The sequence below is a fragment of the Charadrius vociferus genome, unplaced genomic scaffold (assembly GCF_000708025.1).
Source record: "Charadrius vociferus isolate BGI_N301 unplaced genomic scaffold, ASM70802v2 scaffold767, whole genome shotgun sequence".
Lineage (NCBI taxonomy): Eukaryota > Metazoa > Chordata > Aves > Charadriiformes > Charadriidae > Charadrius > Charadrius vociferus.
Window position 1 is genome coordinate 442,658 of NW_009649076.1, and position 26,907 is coordinate 469,564.

Below are 26,907 nucleotides of genomic sequence, written 5' to 3' on the forward strand. Positions count from 1 at the left end.
CTGAGGGAACACCTTATCACTCTCTACAACTACCTGAAAGGAGGTTGTAGAGAGGTGGGGGCTGACCTCTTCTCCCTGGTGACAAGCCACAGGACGAGAGGAAACGGGTTCAAGTTATGTCAGAAGAGGTTTAGATTGGGTATTAGGAAACATTTTTTCACTGAAAGGGTTATTAGACATTGGAACAGGCTGGCCAGGGAGGTGGTGGATTCTCCATCCCTGGAGGTGTTTAACAAAAGGGTAGATGTGGTGCTTAGGGACATGGTTTAGAGGTGGTTTTGTCAGGGTAGGTTGATGGTTGGACTTGATGATCTTAAAGGTCCCTTCCAACCTCAGCGGTTCTATGATTCTAAGTGTTGGTGGTCATCCAGCTGCCCTTCAGAGTAATTCTGCATCCTTTAAGGGTGTGCGTTTCCCAGGTTTCATACCCGGGGACTTCCAAGAAGGTGGCAACAGTAAGATACAGTGTGAATACATATATTGCCATCCCTGGAGGTATTTAAAAGACGGGCAGACGCGGTGCTGAGGGACATGGTTTAGTGGTGGGCTTGGCAGTGTTAGGTTGACGGCTGGACTGGACTGGATGATCTTAAAGGTCACTTCCAACCGAGACGATTCTATATCTCCTTTATTATGCACTGTTTCTCACTAATATGGAGTATAAGAGGAGCTGACAATCTTGCCTTGTCTCTCATGATTGTTTTCATTGTAGTGCTGTTAACGGATTGAAGTCACAAGCGCAGCACTCCAAACACAGATGTAAATGACAGTACTGAACGAATATTCCAGTATGTATAGCAGTAAGTCACAATTTTGGAGGATGAGTTGATTTTATAATGATTTGTTCCTGGTTTCATCATCAAAGGCTACTGTAACTGTCTGACTTTACATACGTAAAGAGGTTTGACTTCACGGCTAACTCAAGTCACAATTTCAGAGGATGAGTTGCTTTTATAATGATTTGTTCCTGGTCTCATCATCAAAGGCTATTGTAAAAGTTCTTGTTGTCTGACTTAAAATATGTAAAGAGGTTTGACTTCACGGCTAACTGATACTGAGAGTCAGTTATTTTTTAACATGAATTAAACATGCATGACCAAGTCTAGCGTCACCGCACTTTTGAATAGCAGTATGGTCAGTGGAGACTTCAGAGTTGCCAGCTGTTCATTTAAATGAATGAATTCCCCTGACAGTTAGAAAACAGGTTGGCATCTGCAAAAAAGCCGTGTTTTATCAGTAGTCTTTCTGTTAGATTATTTTCAAGGTTTCTCTTTAAAATGCCCGCATGAGCTATACCCCAGTGTTTTAATGTTACCTTGCATCTCTTTTGGGCGGGGGGTGGGTGGGGGGAAGTGGACTGACATCTATTTTTTTTCCACCAATATATTTCCTTCATGACTCTGGGGATTCTGAACGTTTCCTTGTCTCTCAGGCTGTATGAAGATGTGAATATTTGTGAAATAAATTGTTGGATGACTGTTTTGCCACAGCAATGGCTTCTCAAGAATTTACTGTAAGTGATTTTTAACACTGTGTACAATTAAATAGAAATAAATTAAAGGACACCATGGCTGCTGTATTATTCAAATGTTTTCTTACTTATTATCATTTCAACATTTTACATGCTTCAAACAGGTGCTGTACACTCACCAAAAAATGAAAAAGTCGAAGACGTGGCAAGATGGAATTCTGAGGATTAGAACTGGTGGAAATAAGGTGAACGACTCAGATTTAATATTGTTGGATTTAATATCATCTGCTACTGCTGGTCTGTCAGCGGCAATCTAGTTGAGCTATGAACTCAAATTAGTTATTTAAAATTCTCTTTTTTCATTGTAGGCTATCTTGTTTGATGATAAAGGACAATGTTTGGAGAGTCTTTTTATAAAATCTCAGGTATGTTTTGCTGGGAGGGTTTTTTTGGTTCTTATGCTCATGATTGTGGTTTGTGTTTCAAGAAGCATTTCGAACTTGTTTGGTAATGAAGGCAGCGCTTTTTCTTATTGTGGGTATGAAAGTCTGTTGCAATGCAAATAATCAAAAGCGAAACCAGCTTCTATGTCGTCACAAGTCTTATTGTTTTTCTGGAACCGTTGTAGAGGATTTCTGGAATTTTATTCCTTTTGGGTAAAAGCAGTTTATCACAGTGAAATATTAGATAAGCGTAACTCGAAGCTAAGTGCTAATGCATTCTAGTATATGTATATTTTAATCTAAGTATTTATATGGCAGCTGCGATATACGGGATGTAAATTTCTAAAATTTTTACGTATAAGTATTTAGAAGATGATATTTATTTAGAAGACTTATTGTTTCTTTTATAGCACTATTACGTACACACCGCTTCTTTCTCTTCTAGGTGAATACTGGAGATAATTTAGAAAGTGAAAGATACTTGATCACAGTTGAAGCAGTGAAAGCAAATGAGAAATCTGTTGAAGATCAGACGAGGAAAGCAGAAACTCCGGCAGTGGATAGAAATGGTGTAAAACCTGGTGTTCTGCCTCCAAGACATCTGTCTGTTGGCTTGAAAAGGAAATTTACAGTATGTCTTTGTTTCAAAAGTGATGTCTGATGTTAACATGCATTTTAAAACATAAAGGGCACATCTTTTAATGAATGGTAAATATATAGATAATGTCTTCCTAGTTTTTTGGAACTGTAAGCCAGAACGTGCTACCGGTAGCTATTTTTTCCAGAGTTTACTAAATCTGGTGTAGCAGGATCTCTGTTGCTGAGGCTGCAGTGAAAATTGCAAGGGCCCAAGATGAATTCTATACACCTGTGGGATCACCATGTGCTACTCGATCAGAATATATTTTACGGAGCGTGCTCTGTCTTCAACGCTTGATTACAAACCGTGAAGCTGATTTCTGAATAGAATCAATTTAACATTTCTTTCCTAGGGTTTCCAAGGGCCACGCCAAGTTGAAAAGAAGAAATCGACGATGGAAGATGGAGAAAACCCAACAATATTGCCTTTATCTAAGCAGTGTCAAGGTTCTTTTCCATCCAAGTTTTATGTTACCTCTCCGTTATTTTCTACGATTTGCAAGAAGGATGCAGAAACAAATCTATCTGCAGGCTTTCATGAAGATGCACGTACAGATAATGATACAGAACACCTATCTCTCTCCTCCCTGCTTTCAGCTCCGTTCCTCGACAGATATGAGGAGACAGAGAAGCAAAACTCTGACCAGTCCACTGTGAAGTCAGAATCTCCTCGAATTACTGGGCACTCCACATCTAGTAGTCAGAGAGCTGGTCACGGGGCAGTGTCACACAACATCAGGAGCACAGCACAGATAATAGCTCTTTTGCAGTCTAAACCAACAGAAGGAGGCAGAGAGCAAGCAACGTCTCAAGTCACAGAATGTCTTTCTAGGTTTCAGGCATCAGAAAATGCAGATAGTTTATATAACCAAAAAAGCACAGTCCTACCTGCTTTTTCAGGCAACCCTGCCAAAAGACTCGTTCAAAATATTCAGCACCCGCCTTTGACAAAGGGAACTGTAAATGATAAAAAGGGACAGAATGCTGAAATGTTTGTAAATTCAGTTGAACGACCTTGTGATAAAGAAGTCGCAGGACAGAGACTTGTCAAAAAGGCAAATAATCTAAGTCAAGACTTACAAGATTCCTGCAATACAAATGGTCGCTTCCTACCTGAATCCACCGTAAGTGGAATGAGTGACAGTCAGTTTGTCACATCCTCAGGTGACGTTTCGCCTTCATCGAGTCCAATCAGCTTTGAAAATCTCTTCAGATACCGGGAGCGTTCAGTGACTAACAGTCTTAAGGAGAATTCATCTGTGAAGTTGCAAAGCAAGCTTCAGCCAAGACAAAACTCCGAAAGAGTGCTGGGTGACCTGGAGTTCTCTGTGGACGTAACACTGACTGAAACTGGAATTGTAAAGGAGGAGTTAGGTATGCACGGCAAAGACTGCGGTCCGGATGAGCAGGTGATGGAGATTAACTTCAATCTAATGGAGGCCTTTGATTTTAATGACACAGACAATGAAAAGCTCTGCGAAAGAGACGTGAATAAGCTCACTGAAGGAAACGTGCTTTCACAAAGTCCGGATTGCTTAAAGGGAGATGATGTAGCGCAGAATACTGCGCTGAGACTTCATTCTTGCTGTGAAGCAGTGACAGACTGTGAAAAGGAAGTTAAACGTTCAACAACTGATGAAGGGTATGATGGAAATCTCTGTGCTGAGGGCATACCATCTCAGCGTAGTAACAGCAATGTTGGAGAGGCAGGGAAAATTGCAGAAGACTCTGCAAACCAGACCGGAATTGAAGTGGAACTTTTGGGTGATGGACACAATGTAAAAGAGATGAATGAAAGTCAATTAAGTATTGGAGCCACAAACAATAAGAAGGATCTTGATGGCTGTGCCGCGCATACCATTAAAGACATGTCATGGACAAAAAGCAAGCACTCGGATCTTTTGCCTGGTGACACAGATGTTAATGAATGTCACCCTATAAGCAGAATGTTTGAGAAAACGGAAAGTGTTCCACGTGTTTCTAGCAGTAGAATAATTTCTGCAATGGAGAAAACGACCCAAGAAGATGTTATACAGCTTGGATGCATGAAATCCCCAGATGTTGATTTAGAAAGCTTCTGGGGTATTAAAAGTGATGACATTAAACCAGGTAGTCCTTTGCTGGCTTTGTCACGAAAATCACATCCTAGCTACGGCTCGTTCCAATATATTGCAGAAGACCATGAAAAGGTATTTGGCATTTCACCTAAGGAAGATACTGTAACTTCCAGAAGTTCTATCTGTCCTTTAGGAAAAGGCCATTCATCTCCAGAGGAAACAGCAATAGGTGAAACTAAGTTTGAAAATGTAGAGACCATAAATGCCTTTCGTGAAGCCCGCAAAAGTGAAATAGGAATGGATTGCCCGAAATGCACGGCAATGGCTGAAAATTCATCAGATCTTCCTGATTTGGTAAACAATATCGCTCTTCTAAGAGCTTTGACTCAACATAGCACAGCATTAGAAAGCTTACAAAAGATGGAGGAAAATAATAGCCTATTATGCGAAGCAGAGAATTCTAAGGAGATGTTTGAACCCCTTGTGAAAGATGAAGGTTAGGTCAGCTTCTATTTTAAAGTAAATTCTGTATGACTGTAGCCATTTGATTTCTGTACTCTTATCTCTCCTGCTGGACAATTCCTATTCAGAAATCATGCGAAGGTTCTCTCGTGCAATTTTTAGTGTTAAAAGCAACAACGTGGGCTCCAGGTCTGCGTCTTTGTTTGCTTTAGTTCATTTAAATCTTAACTGTGCAATTATTTGTGTGGGTAAGGTTTGCAAGCCCAGTAAATATTCAGATGTTTTCATGTAAAAAGAATACTCTAACTGTAACTTATTATGCTTTTCCGTCTCTTGTAGCTATAAAACAGTTTACAGAAATGCCTTACTCAGAAAGTATACAGGCATCTTCCTGTTCATACTTTGATTCTTCTGGCTTTATGGTAACCAATTTTTGACTACGTATATCTATCTGTACCAGAAAAACTCTTGAATAAAATTCCTGGTTTATGAAACTATGGAGTTTGAGTTAGCAATTGCTTAGAGGCATCGACTAAAAAGCTGATAGTAAACAGAAGATGTCCTCTTGCAGACCCTATCGCCAAAAAAATGTTCAGGAGGCTAAATGTGTGATGAGAAACTTAATGTAAATTGTAATTTTTAGTTATGTTTAATATCGCGTTAGTATGTCTGGTACTTCTCTATCCCTGCCCCATCTTTTACCATCTATTTTTTCTTTTGCTATCTTTGAGTGCACGGCTCTCCTAGGAATTTTTAGTACTTGGGTTGAAATATTTTGGCAAATCTGCTTGTGCTTCATGCTTCACATTGATTTTTATTTTTATTTTTTTTCTGTTCAATGCTGCTATTAGTCTTTTTCTTTCAACCCGTCCAAAGTGAAAGAAAGATTTTTGATTAATTTTTTCTCTTTCATGTTCCACTTGAAAAGCAAACGTAGTTCCTCATCCTATCATGATTGTTCTGGCTTGCAAATAAAAAGGCGGTAATTTAAAATGCTTTCTCTTGTATTAATACAAGAGATTTCTTAGCTTAACTTTTCACTTGAAGTGGTTATTAAATTGCTGGACTAATTAGCTTTTGATACCTTTATATGTAGCCCAAATGTGTGGACAATTTGAACACAGAGGCATGTATTCTACCAAGAGCAGCAGCCCAAAGAGACCGTAGGCCATCTCACTGCCAACCCAAGGTATAATTTCTGTGGAATTGAAGTGTAATGAATACTGTTTCTTAAATTTCAATTCAATGGCTTACTATTTGCAATATATTACAAGAAGTCCTAATAAATATTTAACCAGTCCCTTAATGGGCTTCTCACTACTTTTTTAGTACATTTGTCCGTGGGAACTTTTCCACGGAGAATTTTAAACTCAAATTTTACAATACAAAAAAAGGTTATACATACTACATCTGAATATCAACTTTCTGTTGACTGATTTGTGCAAAAACTTCATCGCTGCTGAGTTGCAGGAGTGCAAGAGAAAGAAAGAGAATAGCACAGTTGTTTTTTTTCTCTTCTGCAGTTCCCAGCATTGTTTCTGTTGTGTGTATGAGAAGTACCTTTATTGGCTGCAGATAGTTCCAGAACAGTACTTATTTTCAGTTAATGTTATTTCCGATATATCGCGTAGCCTGTTGCATTTCAAGGGCACCAAGTAAAGGGCTCAGCAGCTAGCGAGGTAATGTTGAGAGCTCCCTGCGCCCAGCTAGGATGGCAGCAGTACCCAGATTATACGGAGTTTGCAGCTGAGAGATTTTTGTCACCCCCGCTCTCGAGCAATTATGTCCTTTCTGACTCCAGACAGGTAAAACATTTATTTTTTTTATAAGTTATTCTTACTGACCTTAGTGCAAGCAAGTGTCCTGCAAACGCAGGATGAAAGAGAGTTCATTTTTAGAATACTACAAGCGTATTAAAATCACTGAGAACCAAACGTAGTGCTCTGTGGTTATAACTTTGCAGTTAGACAATTATTTTTACTCATCTTTGCGACAGAACTATGGATTCGCAAGATGTAACCCGTTTGGTTTTTTTTCCTCTGATCAGTTTCACTTTGAAAAATGTACGTGGTCATAATGTGTGATATTAAACAGAGAGATTTCTTCTAGAGAAAAGTGGCAGAGGGCTTTCATAGTGATTGTTTCCTGGTTTTAGTAGTAAAATAATTGCCTCAACTGGATTTGAAATTTGGTACATAATTGTTAAGAGAGTTCCAAAGTAAGGGTTAAAACTTTCTTTCTTGGATTATGTTTCTGTTCCTCCTGGATGGAAAGAAACATGACATGCAATGTTAAATATAAATTTTCTTTTTAATGCAGTATATATTTCAGTATTTAAAGTACCAAAAGAAAATTGATATTTCATTTTTTAAATTCCAGAATGGGCTAGAGATACTGAAGAACTGCCTCTGAAAATAAGACCTACAAATAAGATACTTAGAAATAAGATTCACACAAAGATAATATTTATATAGAGGATAAACAATTTAACTTCCTACAAGTTTTTTGCTTATCTTTTTTGGTAAAGTCTCCAGGTTCAAGAAGTCCTCATGAGGATGATATCAACTTTATCAGAGAAGAGAATTTTCAGAAGTCGAACGTCATTACAGAGTCAAGAATAGATGAGTCCTGTAAGTGAAAGTAAGAGCAGAATGGCAGGGATAGGCCACAGAACAATTACTCTGCATGACTCCTGTCCTTCGCGAATTTTTCCTAGCATTGGCACTGCGTGCAGATTCTGAAGTTCCACCGTGGACAATGTCAGGCTCACCTTCGTGTTCTGATTTGAGACAAAAGCAGTGGACTTCATGGGAACCTGACAAGGTGTGAATGGACTGTCTCTTCTAGATCATTTTGGCTTTATTTCCTGTGTGTTCATGGTAGCATTTTCTCATTGTTCAAACTGTTTTATCTCAACTCTGAGAGGCATTTCTACTGTTTAGAATGATGAGAGAGAGAACAGTCACAAAGTTATGATCACTTTTTTTTCCAGTCATTCACTTGATGTGTTAATTCTTCATCTGTAGATGATTTCGTCAGTAGGACTGACTTCCACACTTGACCCAGACTCTACAATTTCTCCAGCTTCAGGAAGTGAGGAAACTATTGGAGACATGCAGGAGCCCCTGATACACAGGATCTTGCGAAGTGAACCAGAACGTTCAGTTTTCTCTTTCAGTAAGAAATCACAGTTTATAATTCCACTTTACAGTATTTTTGCTGGAAAATCTGTGAGGGGTTTTGAAGCACAGGGAGTTGCGCTACAATAGGCAGTCACCCTGTGTGCTGGAATACACTGGGGAACTACACAGTTGGATTTGTGTTTGTCACACGTTTTTTGTAGGGTTGTATGTTACTTTTTTTTTCAGCACGATTTTTAAACAGTGTTTTCCAAATCAGCTGGTTTAGCCTTGAATTCCCCACCTCCCACCCCCAATTATATTCTCCTGAAAGAGACTTCAGTAGAATGTTTTAATTTTGTAAAGAAAAATGAACTTCTAGTTTGGGGGGGGCGAGAAGGCTGTAAGCTAAGCTTCTCATTCACATGAATGTTTTCATCTGTTTACGGCTTTTAGTTTGCTTCCATATTCAGCTCTTCTCTGACCCACTTCCAGTTGACACCTACCAATGACTGTCATTTCTTATTGATAACAAATTTAGTCAAAAGGGTGCTTGCAGGACTAGAAGCCTATTTATCTACATTGGTTAATATTAATTTACGCAGTTTTGCGAGTGATCTCTTTGGAAAAAGGAGCAAATATTAAGCGGTTTGTTTTCCAGTTGGCAGCTGTCACCAACCTACCAAGAATATCAGATTAACGACCTCCAAAACACAAAAATGTTTAAATAATTTCCACCGAACGTTTTCTTTTATACAAGTAGAGTGTTTACAGAAATGTGTTCTGAATATAGGGATTTAAGTATTAAAGGAAACACAGTCGAAATCACTCATGTCACACGGAAATTTAGTGTGGTACTGCACAGGCATGATACAAAGAGCTTGCCAATTAGAAGACAGAATGTAAAAGGAAGAACTTAGAATTCTTTCCTTATCTTAGTTTCTTGTACATCTGGAGTTAACGTGTCATCCGTAAGTGTTACGAGTTCCTTCTAAGATGTATTTGCCCTACAGGACGGGAGCGATCCAGCTATCCAGAGGAATGCAACCTCTCAAGCTTCAAACCCTCGGTTAAAACACGGACCCCATTTGTCACCCTTCCTGCCACTGAGAAGGTTCCCGACGCAGTTTATCCGACTGACAGCGAGGAGGTCCAGCAATCATTCGGCTCTTCTGTAGTCCATTTAGGCAACAAGTCAGCGGTATTTCCTATTAGTGCTTTTGGCCCCGAGGACAGAAATTATGAACCCTCTGTGTTTGGAGAGTATACGGAAGACGGACAAATGGAAGACGGACAAATGGAAGACGGACAAAAGGAGTCCGTACAACCAGTGTTCCCTAATTTGACTTCACAATACAGACAAAGCAAGTGGCTGAAATACCAAAACAGCGCTCAGTGTGACTTGATCACTCAAAACAGCGATGATGGGGATGTGACCGATGACATCTGCGTTGAGAGTGCCCTTGGAATGCCGCTGGGTGACACAGGAGAGAGCGGCGCCGTGAAGAAAAGTGCTCCCGGCTCTGCATCTCTGCTGACAGCGAAGAGCACGCCTGCTCAATGCTGTGCAAATACCCGCGACCAAGATTTGATTTCAGAGGGGAAGTTACTTTCTCTGCACTCAAGTCAGACACCTTTGGCTGAAGCAACACAAAAGGTGTTAAGTCATCTGAGCTGCCACGCTGGAACAGGAGACGGCCAGGTGTGTAACTGTTCAAGCAAATACAGTTACAAATGACAGAAACGCATTTTTTTTCTGGACAAAGTAACTGCATTTATCTGATTTCCTGCAAGATAATATCAGTATGATTGGATGAAATGTTTCTACACATATAGTAGCACAACAGTCTCAGCTACAGAACAGCAGCTGCTAATATATATATTTTTTTAAGTGCTGTGACTAATTCTTTGTAAAGGTAATTCCTTGGCATGCACAGTGCCAGATTTAGATTTTTATTCTGAAAGTTGATGTCAGGTACATGAAGTAAAAGCTGTTGAGTTGTTTTGTCGTCTATAATTGGTAAGAATGTGTTGTCAAGAAGGGTTTTTTCTGAATTATGAGACCAGCATCATTTTAATGAACACACATATCTTGCTTCAAAGCATAGTCTCTGATTTTAAGATGTTTGACATTTCTTGAGTTTTAATTGTGGGGAAAGGAATTTGTGGCGTTGAATAAGCATCTAAAAAATTAGCGTAGCTGTTTGTGACCAGTAGACTGTCTTAAACAAATGGAGTAAATTGGGGAAAAAAAACCAAACCAAACCCAACAACCTCAGGTCAAGTTTTAAAAGTCGTCTGATGGCTATGTTTGAGAGTTAATGACAACCTTAGATTTTTTCCTTTCTTTTTTTTTTTTTAACGCAAACTTAGCATGCTGTGTTTTCTAGTTCTTTAAAGCTGTATGGTAAAATTGATATGAAATAGAGATGTGGCAATAAGTAGTGTATTTCGTATACACCGTGTGTTTGCGTATATATATAAAATCCATCTATATTGCATTTTAAAAAGCTTACGAAGAGAGTTATCATTATGATGCCCGCTGCAGCGTAGGTAGGTGGAAGAAGCTCCTTGGGACTAGCTGGGGTGGCAGGCACAGGGGCAGCCGGTGGCATGCGCAATTTCCCCAAAGCCCTCTAGTCTGGTTCTTCCTTCTCTCTACTGCTTTTGTTATAGTTTCACCTTTTGGATTTATTTCTGTGCAGAAATGGTGTTAAAAATGGACTTTGCTCCTTCGCCATGTTTAGGGCTGATAACGTGATTCTGAATTACACCATTTACTCTAAAGCCTTTGAAAGTATTACGTATGTTATTGTAAATGCAGGCTGTTTGTCAAAAGGGAAATTTGAACTTCCTGGTACGTCCTAAATAGCAGTCTAAGCTCTCTGTGCTGTAGCTCCAGGTGTAATTCCTCTTGGCAGTCAGATTGAATACATGCTCCTGTACTTGCAGTTAAAAAAGTCGGCAACCATTTGTGGCGAAGGGGATTTGCATTTTGCTTTTAGAGAACTGGTTCTTCGTTGACAATCTTCATCTTGAAACTTCTGGTTGCAGAATGAGGCCCTGATTTTTTTTCTATTTAATTGTACTTATTAATGAGAGCACGATATATAAAAGAAAAAAAGGAAAAAGAGAAAAAAAACCTGATAGGTTTTCACATATCTGTGCAGTAGCCATTGAACAAAATTTGTTTCATTCAGGGTTTTGCAAGTTTTAATGGTTTATTCTTCTGGTTTTTAGGACATAACAATTTCCGAGTTGTCTTTTCCTAGTGTGGATAAAGTAAAATATGCTAATCTTCCAAAAAGAAAGATTTCCATACCAATTGTGTTTCAGTCTTACGTTCACTACAAACAGATTTTTAAAGCTGCTCTGACAGGTAGGTTTAACACCGTGCTATGTAAAATGCTGTCACTTTTAAACAGTGTATTTCTGAAGCTTCAAAAGCAGGGGGAGAGAGAGAGATACAGTCAACATCATCTGTTGGAACCACTGTGTGCATTTGGTTTTGGGTATATTTACTCAAATATATTCAGTCTATACCCAAAATTGTAAAGACAAAGGGCCGGTGCACTTCTACTCAACTATGTAACCTTGTGCCTATTTACCCATCTTTAGTTTCCTGTCTAAGCTCCTTTTGGGTTTTTTTTTGTGCAGTTATTTAGTGTTTGGATCATTTGGAGTCATACACTTAAATGGGATTTGAATGCAAGTAAGGCAGTTAGAACAAATTAATTGCACGTGCAGTACATGAATTTTGCAGGTCACGTGGTTTCTTTTAGGACTCAAATTTTTTGATTTAGGTTTGGGATTGAAAGCTTCAAACGCTAATGTATTCGTTTTGAATGCTGTGTGCTTGCGTAACCATTTTAAGGCTGTGCTAATTCCTCTTTTATTCTCCTTTTTACGTCAAGAGCAATTAAACATCATGCTATTTGAGTTGTCGCAAAGATTGCACGATGCTCTTTCGAAAGTAGATATATCATTTTACACTTCGTTGAAAGATGGGCAAAGCGAGAGCAAAGCAAGCTGCGGTCCAGTCTGCAGTCACACGCGTCCTGCGAAGCTCGTGATGGTTAAAAAAGAAGGTCAAAACAAGGTGCTGTTTATTCCTTCTTTGTTTACAGTTTGGGGTGTGTGTTTGGCGTGTAGACCCTATTGCATGAACAATTACGGGGCAATTGTCTATGGTTTACAGTTGTAGGTTAATGTTTTATAGAGGTCACTTTTAAGATCAATTGTAGTATCCACTAGTATGCAGAATTGTTGATGTAATAGTTTTCTCCGGACAGAAACAGCTTTAGATATGTAGAGAGAAAGACCTGATTTAATAAATATCTAGGTTATATGGCGTTTCTGTAAGGTACGATTGCAGACACTGGCTTCAGAACCTGAGAGCTCTGGGAACACGCTTGTGTTTTTCAGCCAAAGGCAGTGAAAGCACAGCTGTTTATCTGATTATTTCTATAGCCCTGACTACTGGTCCATTGCTTTACTTTTTTTTTGCTCGTTTGTTTTAATGTACTAATGGTCTTTTTTCTTTTTTTCTTCCCCTCCCTTCCTAGGGTCGTTGGTTTTATACCTGTGATGCCCCAAAAGCTGAGCGGTGTTCGTTTTTCAAGTGGGTAGAAGACGTGAACCCTGCGCAGCTGAAATCCAGACCTGGTGTAGTGCTTCATGATATAAAAAGTATTGGGACGTACCTCAGAAGTCAAAAGATTTCTCTCTCTGAGGGATGCCAGCTTTTGGTGAGGTATCCTGAAGTGCGGTGCACTTTTAGCAAGTGCTATGTGAACTGCAGGATTTAAGAATATTCCAGTAGCTCTGGATTTCAGTAGCGTTGAACAGACACTTGCACTAACTACATTCGAAGAGGATGTGGTTCTACGTAGAAGTGTAAAGGCCAAATTAGTGAAGGAATAATATTCACAGCAATGACGTTTCGGGTCAGCGCTCTTCAGCAAGAATGAAAACTGCTTACTAGCAACTTGATCGATTGCTTAATGAAATCCCTTTGAATTACTGCTCATTTACTCGTTCGTAAGAGAATTTGATTTATTCTCTCAGTAATTCTAATTTCATTGTTAAAAGTTGTATCGCAGGCTATTCTGTGCTGCTTAACTGTAGGGGAAACAGCTTTAATCATGGCTGAATATGAGAGAAATATTTTGCGGTCAAGAAAAATGTTTTTAAAAACTTGGTAATGGAAGCTGATGAGCAACCACCAGGATCTGCGCTGTATTAATTTGGTCCAGTCTGTGGAGCTTGCTTATTTTTGGTGGTAAATCTGAAATGTCCCAATTCTTTACAGACTTTTTTCCCTTCAAATTCCATTTTAACAGGAAAGCCTTTGAAATTCAAACACAGCGGTGTAGTAAGTTCAAGAAATTTATGAATACATCTGCCAGATTTGATGGTGATTCCAAAACCAAATTATACCTCAAACTGAACAGAAAGGAGCATTATTCTCTCTATAGCAAAGGTAAGCAAATCTTAAGCCTCAGAAGAACTGTCCGTGTCATGCTCTACCTTTTTCAAGTTTTAATTTGTAATCTAAAGAGAAAAAGAGAATCCTATTTTTAAACTCCTGACAACCCTGATAACTCAGTTCTCGTTCCAGAAGGGCAACAAAGTATTTCATTAATTCATCTTTTCTTGTAAATGTTCAACTACCTTAGAAAAATACAAATTCCATGTCCTTGGGTTTGGAGTCTATTAAATTTGGGAGTCTGGCGTTTCAGGAAAGCCCAGTATTCAAATAGATGATATTTAAGGAAAAGTTGATGTAAAGATTGGTGTTTCTGTAGACATTGCGTATCTCTCCTAAATTATCGCGGTGTTATGAAGTCGGAGGACATCCAGTGGTTTGATCCAGATAGTCTCAATGGTTCATTTCACTTCAGTAATTTCTTAATTGATACCCATATCTTAATAGTTTGTTCACTTTGCTGTTAAAAATGATATAAAGGAAATTAGGCAGAAACAAACGTGTCTGTGCACACTTTACGTACAGACGCTGAAATGTTCTGACAAATCAGGGACTTGTCACTTCAACTTCCAAAGCTCTGCATAGGCAAAACTTATACTTGTGTGGGATAATTTTTTGATCATTTTTGGTACAGGCAAATGTAACGCGCCTACATTGTTCCTAACTCTGAGATTTCCCTCGCTGTGTTGTGCAATATATGGTATAGAAATAGCGTAGGGAGCTTTAGTCTCATCAGGTGTGCCAAATAAAACAGAACGCTCGCAGGCTCCATCCAATATGTGTTGGTTTTGAAAAGGAAGGGAAAATACATGTTTATTTCAGTACTTGCTGTTCTTTGGCAAAAGAGTGATTAACTAGATCTGTAGTCAACTGCAGTGATTTGTTCCATATACTCTGAAAATTGATAATAGTTTTGTCAGAAGTGCGAAGTGCACCAGGAGAGAACTTGACAGTGGGCATCGATTTCAGACTGTAAGTACTAGAAGAATTGCAAATTATTTATTCATTCTTTTAGAACTGAACTAACACTTATTTAGGACTTTATTCATTCTTTTAGAACTGAACTAACACTTATTTAGGACTTTCTAATATGCCCTCCGTTCACGTTAGCGGTGGTTTAATTTGCAGCGTAGTAAATACTGGGCTCTTCTGTGCAGCTTCGTTTTCTTTAGAAGACAGCAGGAGAAGCAGCTTATGAGAACTCTGTATTTTTTTGACAGATGATATTTGGGTTGTCTCAAAGACTCTGAACTTTGATCCCCCGGATACTTTCATTGCAAGTAGTGCTTTCTTTGGACCCTCCTCCAACAACGAAGTGGAATTACTACCACTGAAAGGCTACTGCCCCTCCAACTGGCGATCAAATAGTAAGTTGTACATCAAATAATTCAGAATTGTGGGAAACGACTACTGAGGGAAAAGTCTGGCCAGCAATGAAGGATGAGATTAGGATTTCTCAAACCTAATACATGATTTTACTCACAGTATTTTTTTTTTTCTTGTATCTCTGCATGTGTAATTTGAATACGGTACTTAATGCAATTAAACCTGCAAAGTAGATGGTAAGAAATTCTAAGTGGGTGATGAAGAAATGAGGATAATGTAAATAACATAGTAAATAATATAGTATAAAATGGAAATTGACTGTTGGAGTGTAGTTACCAGGAATATGTTGTTACTGTCCTTGAAAAACAAACAGAAACCCCAAACAACTCACTATTGAAAATTTGTTTTTATCTAAAAAGCCATGTATTAAATCTGTCATTTGGCTGTTCTGAAGTTCCTTTCTGTGCCTTTGTTGCTACAGTCTAGAATGACTAAAAAAGTGGTGTTTCAGAAATCAGAAAAAACAAATCTGTCTAGTTTTAGTTATTTATGTCATTGTACTTTAAAAAGAAAATTTTACTAAACCTAGCGCTGACGGTTTTTAATGAACTGCTGACCTTTTTATTCTCTAGCAAGCTGTTCCCAAGCAAGCTGCAGCCATCCTTTTTGGTTTTAACATTTCTGTTTGGGGGATTTTTGTCATCGGTGTGTTGGAAACAGTAAGGATAGTGGGCTTGAAGTGCGGAGAGGAACAGTGTGGTCTGCTATAGATGTCCCAGAAAAATGACAAACAAGCTGCCAAACGCGATGTAAAAGTTTCTTATTTTTGCTCTTAAGTTTTGTGGGTTTTTTTGTAAAAGAGGTGAAGAATGCATTATGTAGTCATTCTGGAGCTAGTAATAACGTACCTCTGTTTACTTTCTTTTAATACAATATGAAAATTGTGTGTTTGATCACAAAAGGCTTTATTCGTACCACTTAACCTTAAGCAGCTAAATTGGTTTCAGTTAACTAATTAGCCTTAAAAAGATTTTTAAGCCTTTAAAAAAGGCTTTTTGTGTAATCATTAGGGAGTGAGTTCCCGCAAAGCACAATTCAGTGAGTCTACATTAAACTCCTGTTCTGAATTACATTCAGAACACAGAAAAAAGAATAAAATCCAATGGCACGCAAGTTCTTTGTGGGTATACAGGCTATCAAAACCACGGGATTCAAGTGCAATCGGAGGTTTGGTTTTGTGAATTGCAGGACTGGATCGTTCGAGCAATAGCTTTTCAGCCTTAATGCTGTTGAATCACGGCATTTTATTTTTTTCTTGGGAAATTTCTGGTCCTAACTTTCTTTGAGGTCATAAATAGAAAATATGTCATAATTCTATAACCACTACAAAACTAAAACCCTAAGTTGTATGAAAATAAAGCTTTAATGTATAGTTGTTGGCAGTGATAAACAGCAAAATAGGGGTATGTGGGTTACTAAACTTAGTAGAAACCTGTTACTTAGGCAATCCCTGAGCTCAGTCAGACACAGTAATTGGGTTAACTTGGTTTCTGTTACAGGAAGCTAATTGCTCTTTTGGCATTTTGTAATTCATTTAGCTAGCTGATTGGAACTTTTGGCTAATTTAATTTTTTTCCCTCATTCTATTTTTCTGTGGCCTTTGCAGCGTTGGTTCATGCCTTGCTGGTTTGTAACGCTAGTGGTGAGCTTACATCTTTAAGAAATATGGAGGAGCACTTCAATCCATCTACGTTACCGCTAATACCTTATCTACTGAAAATGTAAGTTACTGTTTTGGAGATACTGTGAGCGTAGAGTATGTCAACAGGTACAGAAAATCAAACATCACAAATAACATTGAGTTTGCCCCGTTAAAAAGCGGAGGAGAAAAACTAAAATCGGAAAAACAGTGCAAAGAATGGATTGTTGACAATGCAGTTTTCATTTATATGGGAATGAAAATGTATCTGTTGCTTAACTTGAACTCAGGAGTTTTAAGTTGGGTTTTGTTTTTTTTTTACTGAAAACTTACCTTCAGCCCACGTTTTACAACTTAAAAATTAATAGTGGGCGTTGTCGTGACCGTAGATTGATAGTACACTCACAGATAGATCTGCACTAAGTTAATGTACATGCGTCAGGGGTTCAGTGGAACTGTTTTTCCTGCCAAATTTTTAGAGATATTTGACACAAAACCTAAAAATACAATATTTTCTTGGAGCACTGGAGCAATACAGGGGTATTTCCAAGACTCCTTACGATTCACTGTATGAAACAAGTAATTAAGTGAACCCCTGCTACCTGTGACCACATTCTTCTACCACTCTTAATTCTATCAGTCTCGCTGCCTTGGACTAAGTCAGATTGAAAGTGCGAGGATACAGCAAGAACGATAAAACCCAAAAGCCTGTTTCATGTCACCCGGCTTTCACCCAGGGAAGTAATAAGGGGTGGGAACACACAGCCCAAGTGTATTTCAGGGGGCAGCAGCTTCTAATTTCATCAGCTGTTAATCACAAAGCTTCAGCATTTCAATATCAGATGAATATCGGAACCACGAGATACAAATTATACATATGCAGTATTATATCGTACCGTTTGACCGTTGTGTCTTTCTTAGGAATTTTGATTCTGAAAATGCCTCCAAGAGAGTAAACAAAAGAAAATTTATCCCACCTGCCGTCAGCCTGAAACGCACAGTGATGTATGGAGCAGTCAGCACTGAAGCGGCGATGGGGTTAGCTAAAAAGATGATCCAAACGTTCTCGTTGAACCCAGATCAAGCGACGTCGCTGCTTCGGGTAGCTCAGATGATGGCCTCGTGTGAAAACACCAAAGCAGCGCAAGAACATCAGATCTTCCCGATCACTATCATACGTGGTATATAGCAAATAATGGTGACATTTGTTGCTGTTGTATCCGCAAAAATGCGAATTAATGTGTAATGCCGGTGTTAGTGAAATATCCCTAAATTCTCTCAGTGATGAAACAGTGGACTTGTTTCCTTAATCTTATATTTACAATTCCAGGCAGACTTAAAGGAAGATTCTTATGGCAAAGGAAATGTTGACCTGCTTTAAACGTAGCGCAAAAGATAAGCTTGAGTAAACTGCTTCTGTGTATGGAATATCCTTTTACACTCTTCTGTAATGCTGCTGTCCTCACCTACTTCGTGCATTTCCTGAAAATTCATGTTTTGGGTGAGACCCTTTGGTAATGAGCTTGACAGTGTAACATCCATTCTATCAGCACAGAGCTTTTGATCCTCGAATTTGCATCTTGCCTTTTGCAGGATTTTAAAATAAGCATAGTTCTTTCCTCGCAAAATCTACATACAAAATCAGAGTTTAGTGCCTTCTCCTTATTTCTTTTCATATTAAAACCACTTTTTGTCACATATCAGCTTTGCTAAATTATCATACAACTTTTTTTTTTATATTATGCATTATTCCTTGCTGTTTTATACTTCCTTCTGTCTTTGTTTTACCACTTGTCAACATAGACTGTTCATCAACGTTCCTTATTCAGCACCTGAGGACACGGTATGAGGGACGTGCATGCACATACTTGTATATTTGTATTTGTTTAATGTATTGAGGAGAATCCTTAGCAAGCAGCGCATGTATTCAATGAGAAAATTTTGGAAAAAATACCTTAGCTTCCCCTCTTCTGTATTTTTTTGTAAACTTATTTCAGGCAGTAAATGCAAAGCGTAAGCCAACTGGTTGCCCCTGGATGCATACAGCTGCTGAAGGAAGCACGTGCAATGTCTTTACAGGAATTACAGCATAATATTTCCTAAAATAAACTTCAATTATAACCGTTGATTAAAAACTTACTGTCTAGAAATGTCTTGCTTGTAACGTTGGCTTTTTTCTTCCGAATTACCAGGCGTGTTTGGAGCTGGAAAGAGCTATCTGCTGTCTGTTGTGGTCCTGTTCCTGGTACGACTCTTTGAAAGCAGTGAAGCTACGGAGGGTCCCAGGTCAGCTCCGTGGAAACTCTTGATTGCTTCTTCCACTAACGTTGCCGTGGACAGGATACTGCTGGGGTATGTTACTGAGATTTTTACAGATGATTCTTCTTAAAACAATAATGCACTTAGATGGTAAAGATAATAGTGTTGATATTTCCAGTATAACTCTTCAAAAAGATGGGGGGGGCCCTACTCATTAAATTTACAATTAAAATCCATCGTGACAGACAGTAGGATTGCTCAGGAAGCTTTGGGAAGTAGCGGCAGGGGAAGGAGGGATGGAGAGGGAAGGAGGGGCAGAGAGAGTCAAACCTGGGAAGCTTCAGAATTAAGCTAATACGAAATAAAGCTCATGGTTTGGAAGGATAAAGGAAGGGAAAGTACAAATGGGAGACTATATGCGAGAGGAGACTTATAAATGCATTAAGGATTTTTGAGACTAATCACGATGCAGTAATTTGCTTTGATTTACTTGAACTGTGTCTCGAGTTACTTCATCTGGTTAATCGCAGAATTTTGTGTTTTTCAATGTTCTGAGGTGTCTCTTAACATTTTTAGAACCACTTTTAAATTTTTAAAGATTTCTTTTTCCATTTCTTTATCATGTATCATCTCTTTTTCTTTGAAGTCTACTTGATCTTGGATTTGAGGATTTTATCAGAGTGGGGAGTATTAGGAAAATCACCAAAGCAATTCTTCCCTATAGGTGAGAATCTTAATCTTTGAGGGATCTGAAGTGATTATCAGATTTGTGATTGTGTGCATACCGTAAAGTTACTATTTTGAAGTCATTCAAAATGTGATTGTAATATGCTTATCTCAGGTGGGTTTTTCTTTTCGCCCCCCTCCCTGCACAGTGGGGAAATTTTACCTCGATTTGGATATGTCACTTGTTGCTGAATAAAGTTTATGCTTTTAAATGGAAAGTAGCAGAAGAGAACAAAATAACGGCAGTTACAGATTTGGGTATTTACACAGGGAGGAAAAGCAAAACAGACAGACTTGAAATAGATATGTACTGCTGTCGCGGTAAGAACTTGGAGGAAGTAATCGTAAATTTAATGTTCGGGCAATTAATGGTAACAACTTGTGAATTCTGTGCTCCTTACCCAGTTATCTCTGCTTTAGTGTTCTGGGATTTGTCCTTTAACTACTTAAAAGTAAGCCATCTACGTAGAACTTGCAACACAGTTTGAGAGAAGGAAGTAAAATTCAAGATGAGTAAAGATTAGATTTCCATTCCTTGGTGTCGGTAGCATACCAGGGGTATAAATTGGGATAAGAATGATAAATTTCTCCTCGGTTCTTCTCCGCTCTGAAATCAGCCGTGTACTTGGAGAATTTGTTTGCTACGTGTCTGTCTCTGGTTGGGGTGACGGGGTCTGAGCTGGTGGGATAAACGTCTGTTTTATAACAGTATTACAGTAGTGTATCTCAGCTGGATTCGGGATAGGTCAGTACACTGTTATAAAGTACTGTTGTGTATAAAGTAGGATTATTTTTCTATACTGGGTGTTCCCTGAAGACTGAAAGCACTCTGATTTTCAGTCATTGTGATTTGTGTTGTAAAATCTTTTTGAAGCTTACATGCTGGCTCGGGAAACGAAAATGAGCAGTTAAAAGAACTGCTTGCTCTCATGAAAGAAGACTTAACTCCAGTTGAAAAAATGTACGTAAGGAAGAGTATTGAGCAACATAAACTGGGGACCAATAAAACCATACTGCAACAGGTATGTCAAAGCGTTGGGATGGGAAAGTGGGGATTCGCTATGCTTTATCCACAAGGCTCAGCAAAGGGAAACTGGGAATCCCCTCTCACGCCTGCCGAGCTCCTCAAGTTTTGAAAAATAAAATGAACGTTAGGACTAGGACGGGTTTGATTCCACAGGTATAGCTTAGCGTCTCACCTGTCTCCGAGTTGCACGTGCAGTTCCTGTTTAGAGATAAGAGACAGAAACCCTTTTTGAATTTTATTGCAGTCTGATTTAGTGTTACCGATCTAGTTTCCAAAGTGGGGAGAGAACAATTTCTGAGCACAGCTAGTCTGCACTGTCACCTTGAAACTAAGATTTATATGGTCGTAAAGGTAAAAGATAAGGCCTGAGCTAAATCTATCCTAGAGTTGAGTATCAACTGCCAAGAAGATTTCAAATCTATTTTAAGCAAATTTTCATCAAAGTATTAAGATTACTACTTCCTGTAGAAAAATTTTCTCGTCTTCTGGTCTTTCCAGTTACTTGCCTTTTCTCCTCAGTGCTAGACTCAAAAATTCCCAGCTTGTTGTAGAGCGACACCAAAGCAGATCTGAGTGATTTGTAGCAAAGCAGATTGGAGCAAGTTGTTTCTTGTGCTTATTTCTAGTGGTCACTGCTGCCACTTTGGCCACTGGGGCTCAGAATTTTTTGGAGGATTGTGTAATCTGAACTCTCCCTGTACCAGACCGGATTTGGTCTTAAAATACACCAATCTTTGAATGATTCTAACGTATAAACACCCCAAGCATGAGAAATGGTAACCTTGGATCCACCTCCGTGCGCACACAGTGCCTTTTACTGGAAGTTAGAACAGACCTTTGTGAGAGGCAGTGAGTATGACGCAGCACGCGGCAGAACCGCTAAAAATGCATTTAGGTGTATTCTACTGCTGAATCCATAGTCAAGTACTGCACAGAGATTAACTATTAAATGATCTTAACTTTTTACCTACCCGTTTTCCCCTCCCTAATAACAAAGGTAAGAGTGGTTGGAGTGACGTGTGCTGCCTGCCCGTTCCCTTCTCTGAACGCTCTGAAGTTTCCCGTGGTGATGCTGGATGAGTGCAGTCAGATGACTGAACCCGCTTCTCTCCTTCCTATCGCAAGGTACAGCTTTCCTTGTGTGTTTCAGCGGAGAAATAACTTGTAGTTAGAGGTGACACAACCTCAAATAATTGCCCAAGTTGCATGTCTTCTCAAGAACGTGAACTCCGAGGTCTTAGCTTAGAAAGCAAGAAGAATAACGTTAAATTGAAGGCTACTCTGAGGTGCCTTCCTTGAGTTACCGTGTTATTTTAACTGTGCAAAGAGAGCGATGGAGAAGGGAGCTTGGTGGAAAGCCATCTGTGATATATATAAACATGGCACCCACTTTCGTTATGAGTAGTTTGACATCCTTTTTAGAACTTCTTTTCTTTTTTTTTTTTTAACTGTTCTTATTTAGGTTTCAGTGCGAAAAGCTAGTCCTTGTTGGAGACCCTAAGCAATTGCCGCCAACTATTCAAGGGTCTGAGAGCGTTCATGCCAAGGGATTGGAGCAGACTCTCTTTGACCGGCTTTGCTTAATGGTAGGTCCTACTAACCACATCTTCACAGAAGATGGGTGTTTCAGCCTGGTTTTTAATTCCATTAAAATTTAATTCCAGCCGATTCCATTCTCTGCATTCCTCTGTAAATGTTGTTTTCACAACGCACGGAAATTCGTGAGTGTGGCAAATGTAAAAACCAAGAATGGATTGAAAGCCAATGAACAGATTCTGCCTTCTGATCTTTCTGTGCAGTTTGTAATCCAGGTAGAAGGATCAGGGGCTGCAGGATTTGTTCTGACTTGCATTGAAGCGAACGGACCGCCAGCTTACTGCAGGAATTGTTTTCACTTATTTCTTGTTTGACCTAGCAAAATTGCATTGCAAAATATTTAGTAATTCTTATTCCTAGTCACACTTTCTGTGTCATAATCCTTTAGGGACATAAAACAATACTTCTTCGGACACAGTACCGATGTCACCCTGCTATTAGTGCCATAGCCAACGAGCTGTTCTATGAAGGACATCTGATAGATGGTGTTTCCGAGAAAGACAGAAGTCCTTTATTGGATTGGCTCCCGACACTATGTTTTTACAGTGTTAATGGGGTAGAGCAAGTAAGTTTTTAAACATTTCTTGTATAAAAAGTCAATATCGTAGTTTTTCCTCCGTTCCATTTCGGTTTGCGTTCTGCTGTTTGCGAGAGCTAAACTGGGAATCCTCTTCCCTATTTCCAGATCGAACGAGACACCAGCTTTTACAACGTGGCAGAAGTTCATTTTACGGTCAAGCTCATCCAGGCTCTGATCGCAAGTGGAATCGAAGGGTCTGCAATTGGTGTGATTACTCTCTATAAATCCCAGATGTGTAAGGTTTGTATAATCTATCAGCAATTGAACAGTTTTCTTAAATGTATTTGTGTGTTCTAAACATAGGCTCCGTTTCAACTAGGAAGAGTCAATTAGAAGGGAGAACCAAACGCTGGATAGGTAAACTAGAGTTTACTGTAACTTCTCTTCTGTATTATAAAAATAAAAAACTACATGTTTTCCCTCTGAAATTCGTCAAAATCTTTCAATTCGAACATGATTTAAAAAAAATAAAAAATTTTCCATTTGCTGTCTTTCCATGTGCACACTCGCAAAATTGGCAGAGTGAATAGTCTGTAATTTTCATGAATGAATTAGGGGCTGTTCCAAACTGGCACATGTGACAGGGACAGATAACAGAGGCATCTACTTATTAAGGCTGGAGTTACACCTCGCCCAGTCATCCGAGGCATGACATGGGCTGCCGTGATTAGTGAGCGAAAGCGCCAGTTGCCTCGCTGAAGGCGCGCGGGTTTCGTCAAAAACGGGTTCATCGCGTAGCGTTTTCCTGTGATTAGCTGAGGTTTTGCTTTCGGCGCACTCTGCGGTTTCTTCGTTTGCGTCTCGTGCAGACTCTCACTTGCGGAGTGCGTTTGCTCAAGTCAAGTGATTGATTGTGAGCGGCGTAACTCGTCACCATCCATACTCCTTTTGTCTACAGATTCAGAATTCGCTTAGCGGTGTACACTCTGAGGCTTTTGAAGTTAAAGCTGTCCAGGTCTCCACTGTGGACGCGTTCCAAGGAGCTGAGAAGGAGATCGTCGTTTTGTCGTGCGTGAGAACAAGACAAATTGGGTTCATAGACTCGGAAAAGAGAATGAACGTTGCGCTGACCAGGGCAAAGAGGCATCTGTTGATCGTTGGAAATTTGGCCTGTTTAAGTAAGAACAGACTGTGGGGAAGAGTAATTCAGCACTGCAAAGGTAATGTTTTCTTTCCCTGTGTTTTTGAAACCAGGGAACTCATCTTCTTGAATTGAACTATGTAGAATAAATGTTATATGTTACAGTATATATATTATACATACTATATAATATATAAAGTACATAGTGTGCATCCTATATTAAACCAGAATAATGATTACATTTATAATATAGTACACTGCAGGAAAATGAAAGTATTTACAAGTGTACAAGTTGCGTGTTAGCAGGTTTATCTGCAAACTGGTTTTATACTTGAAGGGTATTTGTTATCCAGTAATGGGACTTCTTTTTTCTTTTGATACCGTCAGAAGCAACAGGAAGAGCGCGCTGGTAGGGAGAGCTGAAAACCCCTGCGGCATTTCCAGTCCTTTCCCAGTTTGCTTTCACCTAGTAGACCCAGGCAGAAACAAGTTATAACCAAATTCTTCTATACAGCAGTATTTCTGAATAGACAGTACTTCAAGAAAAATGCGTAGCGTCTTTCTGCAACTAGGGGCTCACTGGGTTTGGGAAAATAAATTTTCAGCTGCTAGAAAAATAACGATGCTATTGGAGATCAGTTAACTCTGCCAAGTAATTCCCGATTGCTTCGTTGACAGGTCACTGTCTTGTGAATAGGTGTGTTTTTATCGGACCACAGAGGGAAATACAGTTTTTGAAAATCAGTTTTTTACAGTTCCCACGTATCTGCTGTGTCGTTTACTGCAACTGAGTATTTACATATTTGAAAGCTAATCCTGCTTAAGAAAAACAAAGCACAAAACCTTATGGCACCTGTCTCTACCCCTTGCAACTTTGCTAGAAGGCGTTTAAAATGCCTGAACAGCCCCTTAGTTCCGTGCATCCCTTTCCTCTCTGCAGCACGCCTATTTTGGAAGGAGAGGGTCGTAGTTTCTCCCTCCGTTGGCACTCAAATGAGTCCCCTACAAAACGGGACACTTCGTATCTCCAACCCTGAGGTACATTTCATCATAAATTCTCCCGTGGTGATTTTCTTTGAACTAGAAAAGTGAGAGATGGAAGAGAGTCCAAATCTCTACAGCAGATTTGATAAACTCTGGCAGAATGCGACTCCGCGGGACCTGCTGAGGCTCCCTTGTCTTGCAGAGGGGCACATCCCCTTTCAGAGGGGGAAGGTCCTCACCTTAGCGGGTACCACAGCGCTCAGCCTCTAAAGCAACAGCTCACTGCAAGAATAGGTGCCAAAGGAGTAATAATTTTGCTTACCAACTTGGTTGCCGTCAAAGGAAGCACCTTGTTAATGGTCAAACTCTGAAGAAGAACAATTTTCCAAGTAAAAAATATTACATCCCTTTGGTAGTTTTGGGGAAATAGATGTTCACATCACCACAGACTAATGGCGTGATGGAGGTTGGGAAGGGAGATGTAATTATCCTGGTTATTGCTGCTTTTAGGATGGGAAAATGGATTGCAACACGTAAGCCAGTGTGAGCAGCAGCTGAACGACATTCTGAAGTATTATTTGGAGAAAAGGAAAGAAGAGGAACAGAATCAGAAAAAGGAAAAATAAAACGTGCACCTGTTTTACGAAGAAAATATGAATTGTGTGTCGATAAATATTACATTTGCAATTGTTCTGATAATTTTTAAAGTGCAAAATTTTTGTTTGCGGCTGTGTGCGCTGATACTTCTCTTTTGACTCCTTGTTTGTATGACTAAACATGAATAAAGTAACTTTATCTGTTTGATAACCGAAATCCTTTTATGCTTGCTGAGTACCTAATTGTAGTATTAGCGTTTTGTTACTCTTCAGATAAGATACACACATACACCATCGTATCTTGCAACAACTGTCATCTTGCATGTTTGCAGATGGGTGACACTTAGGGAAGAGCATGGCTGAAACAAATAAAAGGAAAAATAAACCACAGAGTAATTTCTTCAAAGATATATTACACTTCCTTCGTCTATTGCATCTTTAGATGTCATACAACAAAAGAAGAACCGATTGACCTGTATCTAGATTTTTTTACAGCTTTCAGGATAAGATCACTCGGCTGTTTTATGAAACTACAAAAAAGCAGAATGGTTTTGGTTTGGAAAAACACAGCTGTTGGGTCGGAAACTCTCCCACAAGCCAAAAAAGGTTCATCATTTTTACTGCGTTTGTTTGAAAGGTGTGTAGAGGAGGTTCAGGGGTTAGTGAGCGAACAGTGTGGAGGAGCAGACTAAGCTTGGACATGATAAAATGTGAGGTGGTTATGGTTTTGATCCTAGAGGGTAGTTGTTTCCTGGGGATGCACTGACACCTACCTTGAAAAAAAATGTAGTTGATGCCTGTGACATGGGAGTACCGACATCTTGCTCACGCTGGACAGCAAATCACACCAACTGCTGTGAAAATCGTCACCTGTAGCAACAAGAGAAGTGTGTGCGGCAGCTTCCCTGCACTAATTTCATACCTACTCGCTGCGAAGGCTGAGAGATGTGCAAAAACCCTAAACCACCCCAGTGCTGTATTTGGAAAGAAAAGCAAAATGTCATTTATTAATCTGCCTGAAACCAGCTGTCAGTCTACGACGGCGTTTTCAGGCTGCTGCCCAGGTGCTTCTGCAGAAGGTGTCTTTGAAAAACAGCCCGTTGCTTTACGCTCATATTTTCTTAGATCAACTATTAAAAAAAAAAAAAAAAAGCCAACGGCCTCCTGGGCTGCATCCCCAGCAGTGGGGCCAGCAGGGCCGTAGTGGGGGACTCTGCCCCTCTGCTCTGCTCTGGGGAGACCCCCCTGCAGTGGGGCCCCAACATCAGAAGGACACGGAGCTGTTGGAGTGGGGCCAGAGGAGGCCACGAAGATGGTCCGAGGGTGGGAGGACAGGCTGGGGGAGGGGGGGGGG

The 26,907-nt window shown here is 39.5% G+C and overlaps 1 protein-coding gene across 1 annotated transcript; it reads left to right on the top strand.

The window, feature by feature from the left end:
- Positions 1-1,492: 1,492 nt before the first annotated feature.
- ZGRF1 (zinc finger, GRF-type containing 1) lies at positions 1,493-25,589 on the top strand. Its single transcript, XM_009888188.1, has 26 exons — positions 1,493-1,513; positions 1,636-1,716; positions 1,840-1,896; positions 2,360-2,545; positions 2,907-5,106; positions 5,412-5,494; positions 6,704-6,877; positions 7,600-7,702; positions 8,157-8,249; positions 9,205-9,893; positions 11,432-11,570; positions 12,106-12,290; positions 12,757-12,944; positions 13,534-13,673; positions 14,900-15,046; positions 16,672-16,786; positions 17,626-17,885; positions 18,897-19,056; positions 19,610-19,687; positions 20,564-20,711; positions 21,714-21,841; positions 22,179-22,302; positions 22,701-22,877; positions 22,998-23,132; positions 23,791-24,052; positions 25,468-25,589. Exons 1-26 carry the CDS (start codon positions 1,493-1,495, stop codon positions 25,581-25,583), a joined length of 6,189 nt encoding a protein of 2,062 aa, XP_009886490.1. The 3' UTR covers positions 25,584-25,589.
- The last annotated feature ends 1,318 nt before the right edge of the window (positions 25,590-26,907 follow it).

Excerpts from the sequence above, each read along its gene's own strand:
- ZGRF1 (XM_009888188.1), top strand. The coding sequence starts at position 1,493 with ATGGCTTCTCAAGAATTTACT. Across the intron at positions 9,894-11,431 it reads CTGGAACAGGAGACGGCCAG|GACATAACAATTTCCGAGTT; the intron begins GTGTGTAACTGT and ends TCTGGTTTTTAG. Across the intron at positions 12,945-13,533 it reads GGATGCCAGCTTTTGGTGAG|GAAAGCCTTTGAAATTCAAA; the intron begins GTATCCTGAAGT and ends CCATTTTAACAG.